The sequence below is a fragment of the Bos grunniens genome, chromosome 9 (assembly GCF_055505025.1).
Source record: "Bos grunniens cultivar Pamir isolate PY7600 chromosome 9, Bosgru_T2T1.0, whole genome shotgun sequence".
Taxonomy (NCBI): Eukaryota; Metazoa; Chordata; class Mammalia; order Artiodactyla; family Bovidae; genus Bos; species Bos grunniens.
Window position 1 is genome coordinate 41,534,361 of NC_141173.1, and position 12,712 is coordinate 41,547,072.

Below are 12,712 nucleotides of genomic sequence, written 5' to 3' on the forward strand. Positions count from 1 at the left end.
GCAACCCCATGGACTGGAGCCCACCAGGCTCCTCCATCCATGGGAGTTCCCAGGCAAAAGTACTAGAGTGGGTTGCCATTGCCTTCTCCACATGCTAGCAAAGTAATGCTCAAAATTCTCCAAGCCAGACTTCAGCAATACGTGAACCGTGAACTTCCAGATGTTCAAGCTGGTTTTAGAAAAGGCAGAGGAGCCAGAGATCAAATTGCCAACATGCTGGATCATCAAAAAAGCTAAAGAGTTCCAGGAAAGCATCTATTTCTGCTTTATTGACTATGCCAAAGCCTTTGTGTGGATCACAATAAACGTGGAAAATTCTGAAAGAGATGGGAATACCAGACCACCTGAACTGCCTCTTGAGAAATCTGTATGCAGGTCAGGAAGCCATAGTTAGAACTGGACATGGAACAACAGACTGGTTCCAAATAGGAAAAGGAGTATGTCAAGGCTGTATATTGTCACCCTGCTTATTTAACTTCAATGCAGAGTACATCATGAGAAATGCTGGGCTGGAAGAAGCACAAGCTGGAATCAAGATTTCCGGGAGAAATATCAATAACCTCAGATATACAGATGACACCACCCTTATGGCAGAAAGTGAAGAACTAAAGAGCCTCTTGATGAAAGTGAAAGAGGAGAGTGAAAAAGTTGGCTTTAAAATTCAACATTCAGAAAACTAAGATCATGGTATCTGATCCCATCACTTCATGGCAAATAGATGGGGAAACAGTGGAAACATGAGACTTTTATTTTCTTAGGCTCCAAAATCACTGCAGATGGTGACTCTAGCCATGAAATTAAAAGACGCTTACTCCTTGGAAGGAAAGTTATGACCAACCTAGACAGCATATTCAAAAGCAGAGACATTACTTTGTCAACAAAGGTCTGTCTAGTCAAGGCTATGGTTTTTCCAGTAGTCATGTATGAATGTGAGAGTTGTAAAGAAAGCTGAGTGCAGAAGAACTGATGCTCTTGAACTGTGGTGTTGGAGAAGACTCTTGAGAGTCCCTTGGACTGCAAGGAGATCCAAAGTCCATCCTAAAGGAAATCAGTCCTGGGTGTTCATTGGAAGGACTGATGTTGAAGCTGAAACTTCTGATGAGAAGAACTGACTTATTGGCAAAGACCCTGATGCTGGGCAAGATTGAGGGCAGGAGGAGAAAGGGATGACAGAGGATGAGATGGTTGGATGGCATCACCGACTCAATGGACATGAATTTGGCTATGGTCCAGGAGTTGGTGATGGACAGAGAGGCCTGGTGTGCTGTGGTTCATGGGGTCACAAAGAGTTGGACACGACTGAGGGACTGAACTGAACTGACAGCATTATAACTTTGTTTACATGTCCATCAATGCCTATTAAATGTAGCACCTCAAGGCAAGAATACCAGATCAGTTATCTTTTTCATTCCCTCTGCGTTTTTCAGTGCAACTGAACAGAAGTGCTCAATAAATGAGCTTTTATGGTGATCTTTTCTCACATTTTCCAAACAGCACAAGAAGTTCAAACAAAGATTATTTAAAATTAAGACGGAATTTCTACCTCAAACTATAGATTTCTCTCAATTGCAACTTCCTATTCCTTGAAAGTGTTAATATGGCATCTATGTTGCTACATTTCTAAGTATGATGTGAAAATCTCTCAGTCCTGTCAGGACTCTTTGTGACCCCATGGACTCCAGGCCAGAGTACTGGGGCGAGGAGCCTTTCCCTTTTCCAGGAGAATCTTCCCAACCCTGGGATCAAACCCCAGGTCTCCCAGATCTCAGGTGGCACTGCAGGCACACTGCAGGCTTATCTAAGTATGATAGTAAGTTTATTAATAAAAAGGACTTCTTTACATGAAAAAAGACTGATAAAAATGCTCTGGTTACAAGTGGCTTTTTTAAACTTTTTATTTTGATATACAGTTGTATAGGGCAATGGAAAAAATAGAACAGAAAGATTGCTGTGAATGTAAAACCGCTCTAAAGGGAATTCCCTGGCTGTCCAGCGGTTAGGACTCAGCGTTTTCACTGCCAGAGTCCAGGTTCAATCCCTGGTGGGGGAACTAAGATTTCACAAGCTTCATGGCATGGCCAAGAAATGAAATTAACTTAATAAAAAATAAAACTGTTCTAAAAGTAAAGTTTATTTTTTAAAAACAGAACTACCACATGAACTAACTAACCTACTTCCAGCTATATATTCAAAAGAACTGAAAGCAGGGTTTTGAAGAGATATCTCACACCCATGTGCATGGCATGTGAACTGTAGTTACCATGCTGTACATTACACTCTCAGTACTTATTTATCTTGTAACTGGACGTTTGTACCTTTTGACCATGTATGTGTGCGTGCTAAGTTGCTTCAGTCATGTCCAACTCTTTGTGATCCTATGGACTGTAGTCTGCCAGGCTCCTCTGTCCATGGGATTCTCTAGGCAAGAACACTGGAGTGGGTTGCCATGCCCTCCTCCAGGGGACCTTCCTGACCCAGGGATCAAACCCGCATCTCTTGTGGCCCCTGCATTGCCAGTGAATTCTTTACTGCTGAGCCACCAGGGAAGCCCTACCTTTTGACCCTCTCACCCATTTCCTCCCACCTTTTCCTCTGTCTCTGGCAGCCACCAATGTCTTCTCTATGAATTTGGTTTTTTTAGATTTCACAATAAATGAGGTCATATAGTATTTGTCTTTCTCTAACTTATTTCACTTATACTACTTCATTATAGCTTTTCCCTCCTAATTCTCTCATGTGAAACTTTTCCAAGTGTTTAAAATTCTTTTTTTTGCCCCAAATGCTCTTCATTCAGATGGAAATTTCAAAAAGCAGGTAAATCTGCATAAGCCAAAGGGTTACACTGGTCCTCTCAAGATTTCTTTCCCTCGACTTCTAATATTCTGTGACTTCCTGATTGCATACAGATTTGTTTAAAACCTTCGGAACTGGTGTATTCACAGACCCACATCACTAATCTCCACATTTGTACTGAAGTTGTTATAATTGGGTGGCAGGTGGGGGATAGTTTAGCAGAACTCACAAAGCACCTGCAAGATTTGTTTCGAATCAGTTTCTTTCTATAGCTGTTAGTAAACATCTCAGGACCTCTCAGCTCTCACATTAAAGGCTAAAAATCTAAAGGGAGGTAAAGAGCATTGTCACTTAAAAAGGCAGACTGAGCACAGACCTGGTGACTCCAGGGACCAGGGAGTAGAGTAGACCAGGGGCCATTGTCACCTGAGACCATGTTAGAAACACAGACTCATGGGCCCTACCCTTGACCTTCTGAATCAGGATCTAGGTTCTGTAATACTGAGTAAGATATAGCAAGCATGTTTTGTTATATTTATTTAACAGAGGCTTTTGCTTCTTGTTCTTAATGTACAGCTTTAGTGCTTTCAAATTGTTTCTCTTTTAAAATTAAGTGGCTCTTTTTTTTTCTTCTGAAAGTCAGAAGAACTCAAAAGATATTTGGTTAAGGTCCAGGAAAGTGACATATCAGGGTAACATCCTTGACTTGGATGCCTATGATGGTAATTTCAGTGTGTCATTTTTCACAGGTAGTTGAAGAAAACAAGAATAGGTTTTATGGTGCCCCCAAATATGGAGGATGGATACTGGACAACTGCCCTCTTGTGAAAGAACTCTGGATGGTCTTAGTCGACAAAGGAGTTCTACCCGATTTAGTCATCTGTTTATCAGACACAGAAAACAATGGTTGGTGAATACTTATCATGTCAATTCAGAGTGAAGTTTTTACTGCTGATAATATTTTTAGTTTATATTTTTATGAACTATAAAATGGAAAACTCTCCACCTTCCCTGGATACAACAAATACCACCCCAGCAGTCCCTTCATGACCTAGAGGTACACAAAAGGAAACATCCAATCACTGAGTAGGTGGCCACAGATGGTATGCTGGGTCACTGGATGCTCCAATACACTCTTATCATTATTCTGTGGAGCTGAGCATTTAACAACCCTCATCCCAGTCAGCATTATAACTTCTGAATGAAAAATATATAAGGCTGAGGGCAAAACTATCTATTAATCCTTTTTCCCCTCAAATGGGAAATACTAAGTAGATAAAGATAGCAGAACTAAATTTTAATTTCTGTCACTGTGTATAAAGCTATAGTAATAAAAAATTATGGCACTACCAGAAAAAAATGACATAGACCAATCAAACAGAACAAAGAGCCCAGAGATAAACTCACACATATACAGTCAACTAATATTTGATAAGGGAGCCAAAAATATTGTTATTTTGCATCTTAAGGAAATATTTTTGAAAAGAGAATTTCCAGGGGGAGACTGTATTATACTACTTTTTATGTTTTAGTTACTTATAGTATAATATATACCTTTTTAGAAGGATTTAAGATGGTCTGAAAAAATATGGGCTCTATTTAGATAAATACTTAAAGGAAAGTATATTTGGATATAGACAGAAATAATTTTTCATTTCTAATTTCCAAAATATATCTCACTATATTTTATAGAGCTTTAAAATTAATATTACTGTTTATCTGTATTTCAGGAAAATATTTATATAATAGACTGTATTTAGAGAATAAACAAGAAATTGACTCTAAGATTTTAGAAAGATTATTAGATGAACTACTAAAGGAAAGAAAAGAGGAAGAAGCAGCAAGGTAATCTGCCTGGCACAATAAATGAGATAAATTAACCTTTTACAACTGTTAAAAATCTACTTATGATTTATATTTATAAAATGCCTTTAACATCAAAACAGGCCTACTAACAAGATCCAATTCTAATTCTAAGAAAAATAGTAATTTCATAAATATTCCCAGAATCTCTAAAGTATATAGCTGTGGATATTTTCACAGTCCCAAATCAGACATTCTAAACCAAATGTTTACTTTCAAAAGACATTGTGAAAAAAAGTCCTGATAGTCCAGAGGCTAAAACTTCAAGCTCCCAATGTAGGGGGCCTGGGTTCGATCCTTGGTTGGGGAACTAGATCCCATATACCTCAATTAAGAGTTTGAATGTTGCAACTAAGACTCAGTGTAGTCAAATAAATAAATATATATTTTTTAATGAACACAGAGAAAGTATATATTTTCTACTCTATTTATCTGTGACTTAATTTTACTAACTAGAATCCACCGGTCAAAGAAATAATATAAAAAGTGAAAATACACTTGTGTCATATGACTTAAATTCAAAGCTTGACTAAGTTCTACATAAGGTAAAGAACAAGACGGCTGCTAAGTTGCGTCAGTCATGTCCGACTCTGTGATCCCATAGATAGCAGCCCACCAGTTTCCCCTGTCCCTGGGTTTCTCCAGGCAAGAATACTGCAGTGGGTTGCATTGCCTTCTCCCAAGAACAAGACTAGTTATTCATAACTGATAGGTTCAACATCAAATGCTTATTCTTGAGACTTCCTGGTGGTTCAGTGGCTAAGACTCTGAGCTCCCAATATGGAGGATGTCAACTCAATCCCTGGTGGGGTAACTAGATCCCACATGCCACATTAAGACTTGGTGCAGCCAAATAAATTAATTAATTAAATACTTTTAAAAAATTGGTCAGAGATGCAATGCAACCTGGTTGGAAAAGAGATAAAATGTATAGGATTTAGAATTACATTTTTGGCCAAATATCTACAGACATGCTGATTGTACCTGTTTTCCAGCATTAGTTTCCAAATGTGCTGGTCAAATGCAAGATAATTTCTTTTATCACCATTTGTCTTTGATCTACCCAAGTAGTATATGGAAGTAGCTAGAAACTGGCAGCAAAATTCTTCTTCCTCCTTGTCAGATTTTAGATTCTTAGCAGCCACAACATATAGTATCCAGGTTTTGGATGAGGAAAGCATCACAAAAGAGCCCTACCTAACTAGAAAAGTAGAAGAATTGCCAGTTCACACACTACCAAGTAGGGAAGCCATGCAGAAACAATGCTCAGTAGTCTCAAAGGTCTGGGTCATGAACAAGAGAACTCAAATTACACTAAGACTTCAGTCTGGATCACAGGGTCACAGGGTTTAGAATATAGTGAGACAACACTTCCTATTAACAAGAAACAGGATTTGTGGTCCAGTGGTTACAAATCTGCCTGCCAGTTCAGGGGACACTGGTTCAATCCCTGGTCTGGGAAGATTCCACATGTCTCAGGGCAACCAAGCCCACGTACCACAACTATAGAACCCACAGCCTAGAGTCTGTGAGCTGCAACTACTGAAGCCCACACACCCTAAAGCCCATGCTCTGCAACAAGGGAAGCCACCTCAATGGGAGGCTCAAGCACCACAGTGAGAGTGTAGCGCCTGCTTGCTACACCTAGAGACGAGCCCGGGTGCAGCAACAAAGACCCGGCACAGCCAAAGATAAATAAACCAAGGTACACACTGTTGGGAGGAGAGGTGTAGTGATATATTTGAAGAGAATATGTGTAAAGATTTTCAAAGGAAGGGGAAAAGGACACCGAAAGAACACTGAGTATGAGAGAATGACCCACCTACAGAACAGTCTGAAGAAGACTGTCCAGAGTGGCCTACTCACATGAATGGGCTCTGCTCCACTTAACTGGTCCCCTGTTGGTGACTGCTCGATACAGCTTTTTGATACTGTTTTTAAAAATGCAGTCAACATTCTTATACATGTTTCTTTGTGTAATAGTATGCCAATACCTGAGGGCTAAATTCCTAGTTCTTCAACCCTAATGAAAAACAGATTCCCTTATCCCAAACCTCTTTAAATTTCATCATTACTTTGTTGAAAAGAAAATAAATTAATTTTCTGAATACAAAGGAAATTTGCAAATTTTCAACTTATTCATACAGAAAAATCTTTAAAGTGCAAAAAATGTGAAATAAAATTTAAAAGCTGTCAGAATGCCACCATCCATAGATAATTACTATTAACAGTTTGATTCACTTTATTCTAGTCTTTTAATCTTCATTTATATACATTTTAAATAAAAAATTTGTATTATACATAGTTTTATATTATACCTTTTTTCACTTAACTCTATGCTGTGAACATTTCTCATTTAATCAGAGGGAAAATGATACCAGCTGAGAGTTAGACAATTCTTTATCAATTTTTCCAGGTTTCCTAATTAATAGCCAGAGTTTTTTAAATACAACATTTTAACTTTCCTTACCAAAAAAAGATCCCCAAAACACACAAAAAATTCTGAACATTAACTAGCCTCAATATGAGTAAATTAAATGTTTATGTGGTAAAGTAAAAAGTATAGTGAATATTATAAATGATTTATTCTTTATTTTTACTATTATAAGCCTTAAATTCTATGATATTGTAAGATATTTGAATTTCCAAAGATAACTACATTTTGGACCTTTTCATTTCAGAAAAGTCAAGGAAGAGGCATTAAGAATAGAAGAAGAAAATCGAAAGCTATTGGAAGCTATGACTGCAAAAGCAAAAGGCAAACACAAGATTATATGATTAATAATGTGTCATTTGATTTTGTGTTGTGACTGCAAAGTTGCAGTATTTACAGAGAATTATAAACAGAGTGCAGAGAAGGCAATGGCACCCCACTCCAGTACTCTTGCCTGGAAAATCCCATGGACTGAGGAGCCTGGTAGGCTGCAGTCCATGGGGTTGCTAAGAGTCGGACACGACTGAGTAACTTCACTTTCACTTTTCACTTTCCTGCATTGGAGAAGGAAATGGCAACCCACTCCAGTGTTCTTACCTGGAGAATCCCAGGGACAGGGGAGCCTGGTGGGCTGCCGTCTATGGGGTCGCACGGAGTTGGACACGACTGAAGCGACTTAGCAGCAGCGGCAGCATAAACAGAGTGACCATGTTTCCCAGTTTGCCCGTTAGAGTCCAGGTTTATGCCCAGGTTCCTGAAATATCTGTTTGACTCCCTCTCCTTCTCGTTGTGTTCCAATTTGGATAATGCACTGTATGATCACAGCAGTAATGAATTCATAAAAAATGGATTCCTGACACAGACACCTACTCACCCACCTTGTAAGAGGGATACAGGGCAGGACCAGCATGTGCAACATGTTTTTAAATTTTCTAGTAAGCACATAAAAAATAAAAAGAAACAAATGAATTACAATAATCCCTCAATATCCATCAGGAATTGGTCCCAGGACTCCTGCAGATACCAAAAATTCATAAATTCTTAAGTCCCTTATATAAAATGTCATAGTATGTGTGTATAACCTAAACACATTGGCATATACTTTAAATCATCTCTAGATAACTTATAATGCCTAATAAAATGTAAATGCTATGTAAATAGTTGCTAGCAAATTCAAGTTTTGCTTTTTGGAACTTTCTGAAATTTTTTTTCGAATATTTTCAATTTGTGGTTGGTTGAATCCATGGATACAGAACCTGAAGATTCAGAAAACCAACTGTATATTTTATTTAATACATTATATCCAAATTATTATTTTAACATAATGCAAATTATGTTAAATTTAATTAACATTGATTCATGCATGTAATCAATGCAAAAATTATTGATATGTTTTTATATTCAGTTTTTCACACAAAGTCTCTGAAGTCATTGTGTATTTCACCGCACATTTCAGTTTGGACTAGCCACACTTCAAGTGCTCAGTAGATACATGTGGCTTGTGGCTATGTATCAGATAGTGCAGGAATAGCCATTCCCTATTAAATGGACATTTGGGCTGTTTCCTGTCTTTTACTGTTACAATATTTGGGACTGCTATATGCTATGGCATATATTTGGGAATATATTTTATATTCCATTTTAATAGATATAATATAGGGAGACTGTATCTATCTTTTTCATTAAGCATCATGCTCCAGGGGTTGTTCCCAATTAAATATCTGCTGACTTAAACTAAATAATTTATTTCTTCTCATTTTTTTGTATAAGCAGAAGAAGCTGAAGCCGAGGCTTTTGAGGATTTTGAAGTTGAGGAGTCTGAACTTCACGAAGGGTCTGAGGCCCCTGAGGTTGCTGAGGAGACCAGGGGGTTCTTACCCGAGGAGTCTGACATTTTTGAGGCCCCAGAAACAGAACATCAATCAGGTTAGACTTTTATTAAAGAGTGCGTCCTTAATTCCACTGCTGCCTATTGGCATGTTTGTGTGCGTGTGTGTGTATGTCTGTTGATGTGGTATAAAGTGGAAGCAGGTTGAGATTGCAGAGATGTGGCCCCAGAAAGCAGCAGGTGGCTGAAAGTATGGTAAGAAAGCTGAGTGCTCTGCCCTGGTCCTGGCACTCTTGTCAGGGTCTGCTATATAATTTGGGGGGCACAGTGTTCAAAGGAAAAAAGACTCATTAAAAGTACAAGAATATAAAGCTCTTTCTTTCCTTCCACGGTCTCTCTTAACTTGTCATAGTACTTTATGTTTGCTGTTTAAAGTCATTTAAAAAAAAAAGTCATTCTAAAAAAAATTAAAATTTTAAGTTCTTAAGCATGAATTTTACCATTCATCTTTATGTTGCCCAATGCCACTTCTAAATGCAAACCTAAGAAAGGATGTGATGAGGTTCCATAGTCATTCATGTCTCTTTAAATGCCATTACCTTCATTCTGCATCTGGAGCAAGTTCTAATTTGAAGGGGAACCATGGTCAGGCCTGTCAGCATCTTCCCATCCCCAAATCACTAAGTCACACTTTTTCCCACACATCGTGGGCCCTCTTAGAATTCTGTGCTCATGATGGGGTATCAGGAACGCTCATAGGAATGAGATGGCAAAGAATGGCAGACAGATCTCTGCTCACAGGTGTGCCCTATTGTCCTGCTGGAGTCCCTTTGGATTTTGCTTACAAAACTCGGTTCAAAGATCAAAATGACAACCAAAGTGCATTAAACTAAGTATGGGGCCATTCTGGGCAAGAGATACAGGACACCCACACAGCTTATATACCCATGAAGCCAGCCCTCCTCAAATGTCCAGTTTTTTGGGTTGGGACAGGGCAAGAAGGAGTCTATATGGCAACGAGAGTCACTCTCATGACTGGAGAGTGGACTTAAGCAGCAAGATCAGGCACTTCATGGTGGTGGAAGCAGGGCTCATAAATGCCTCGAAGCACAATTAGTGTTGAATTACTCCCTCTTCTCTCGAGTATTAAACATTATAGATTCTATTGAAAGAGGACCCAACTATTATTTTAGCTAACTTGCAGGACAGTTTGCACAATATTACAGAATGGCTATATATACATTTTTTTGTTAATATATATGTGTGTGTGTGTGAGACACACAAAACTTGTGTCTCAGAACTAGGAAAGACTAAGGGGTGAGAAGAAAGATAATTAGTCCTTCCTTCCCTGAAACTATCTACACTAGATCTGTATGTGAATCATGTCTTTTATTATCCAGGAAAGCAGTTGTTGATCTGTATCTTCAAAAGTGCTATTAGTTGAGATTCTCCTCAGTTTCACCACACCTACACCCACAACTGAGACTTTGGCCACTTTACAGTATTTAGGAATATCTTTATGGGTATGTCAAGAAATTAAAAGAATGCTCAGGCATTTTTGATGCCATGTGAATAGACATTTGAATGATATTTAACAACAGTTATCAGAACTGTATGTATAATTATTATTCTGGTCAACATCCTTTTGTGTATTTAAGAATATTCTTCATTTTCTGCTTTATTTTATTATGTATTTTTATGCCTCCCTGGAACCAACCAGTGGGTTCGTGTGTTTGCAGTGTAGAAAACTGAACTCTTACTGCAGATGTCTGCAGCAAAGTAAGGGCTTAGTAGTAGGACACCAAGGGAGGGAGTGGGAGACAAGCCTGAGATCCACTCCAACTTGGTCTTTGAGTTGCGGGCATTTAAGGAGGAGAGGGCTTCCCGGGTGGCACTAGTAGTAAAGAACTCACCTGCCAGTGCAGGGGATGTAAGAGACATGGGTTCAATCCCTGGGTCAGGAAGATCCCCTGGAGGAGGGTGTGGCAACCCACTGCAGTATTCTTGCCTGGAGAATCCCATGGACAGAGGAGCCTGGTGGGCTGCAGTCCATAGGGCTGCAAAGAGTCGCACATGAATGAAGCAACTTAGCTCATGCACAAAGGGGAAGAACAAAGAATCTGCAGTTAATCATCATCCTGTGACATTTCTTAATCGTTGTTTTGGGGGTCAGGATGCCTACTGTTTATGAATCTTTCTTTTTTTTTTTTTGCTTTTTCCCCATTTTATTGAAGTCTAGTTGCTGTACATCAAAGTGATTCAGTTATACACATTCTTTTTTTTTCTAATATTCTTTTTCATTATGATTTATCCCAGGTTAGATATAGTTCCGTGTGCTATACAATAGGACCTTGTTGTTTATCCATCCTAAATGTGTTGAAGTGTAATAGTTTGCATCTACCATCCCCAAACTCCCAGTCATCCCTTTCCCTCCCTGTCTCCCCCTGTAACTATGCTTCTTTGTCTACCTCCTGCACTAGGAGGAATTCTTTAAATGCAGTTGTTGTTGTTTTTTCCTTTGTATCCCTCAAACCTACTGGTAGCCTTCAATAAATGGCTGTTGAATGTGTGACTTCTAGATATTTACCAAGGGTCTACTAAGAGCCAGTATACAAAGAGACCAGATATGAGACTAGTACAGTGAACAAATGTGTGCAAGACAGTCCCTGCCCTGAATGGGGATGAGCCCTAGTCAATGGGTAAGATGGACACTGCTGCTGCTGCTATGTCGCTTCAGTCATGTCCGACTCTGTGCAACCCCATAGATGGAAGCCCACTAGGTTCCTCTGTCCCTGGGATTCTCCAGGCAAGAATACTGGAGTGGGTTGCCATTTCCTTCTCCATGTTTATGAATCTTTTTATGAGTATCTGGTGATTCATGATCCAGGGATCTGTTAGCTCATCTTGCCCTGGAGAAACAACCTGAGTATGTACATTAATGATGTTATCTGATTCTGGTTGATTAGTGTTCACTTAGCACAGAAATGAGCCATGAAATTAAAAGACGCTTACTCCTTGGAAGGAAAGTTATGACCAACCTAGATAGCATATTCAAAAGCAGAGACATTACTTTGCCAACAAAGGTCCATCTAGTCAAGGCTATGGTTTTTCCTGTGGTCATGTATGGATGTGAGAGTTGGACTGTGAAGAAGGCTGAGCGCTGAAGAATTGATGCTTTTGAGCTGTGGTGTTGGAGAAGACTCTTGAGAGTCCCTTGGACTGCAAGGAGATCCAACCAGTCCATTCTGAAGGAGATCAGCCCTGGGATTTCTTTGGAGGGAATGATGCTGAAGCTGAAACTTCAGTACTTTGGCCACCTCATGTGAAGAGTTGACTCATTGGAAAAGACTCTGATGCTGGGAGGGATTGGGGGCAGGAGGAGAAGGGGACGACAGAGGATGAGATGGCTGGATGGCATCACTGACTTGATGGACGTGAGTCTGAGTGAACTCCGGAAGTTGGTGATGGACAGGGAGGCCTGGCGTGCTGCGATTCATGGGGTCACGAAGAGTTGGACACGACTGAGCGACTGAACTGAACTAAACTGAACTGAGCACAGAAATGAGGTCAGAGGGGACAAGAAAGGGAATAATGTTTTGAATAAAGAGATTAATCATAAACTCAGCAGGGGAACTCGGTTTTAGGGGAAATCAGTACTTTACCTAATTAGAGAAGGCACTGGCGACCCACTCCTATACTCTTGACTGGAAAATCCCATGGACGGAGGAGCCTGGTAGGCTGCAGTCCATGGTGTCGCTAAGAGTCAGACACGACTGAGCGACTTCACTTTCACT

The 12,712-nt window shown here is 39.5% G+C and overlaps 1 protein-coding gene across 1 annotated transcript in view; it reads left to right on the forward strand.

Annotated features, from left to right (window-relative positions):
* The window catches only part of AK9 (adenylate kinase 9), a 118,391-nt gene that overhangs the window by 54,941 nt on the left and 50,738 nt on the right, over positions 1-12,712 (forward strand). Inside the window, exons 19-22 of the mRNA XM_086317381.1 lie at positions 3,543-3,699; positions 4,524-4,638; positions 7,338-7,414; positions 8,864-9,016. Coding sequence (XP_086173507.1) covers positions 3,543-3,699; positions 4,524-4,638; positions 7,338-7,414; positions 8,864-9,016 — 502 coding nt within the window. The remainder of the gene's footprint in view (positions 1-3,542; positions 3,700-4,523; positions 4,639-7,337; positions 7,415-8,863; positions 9,017-12,712) is intronic.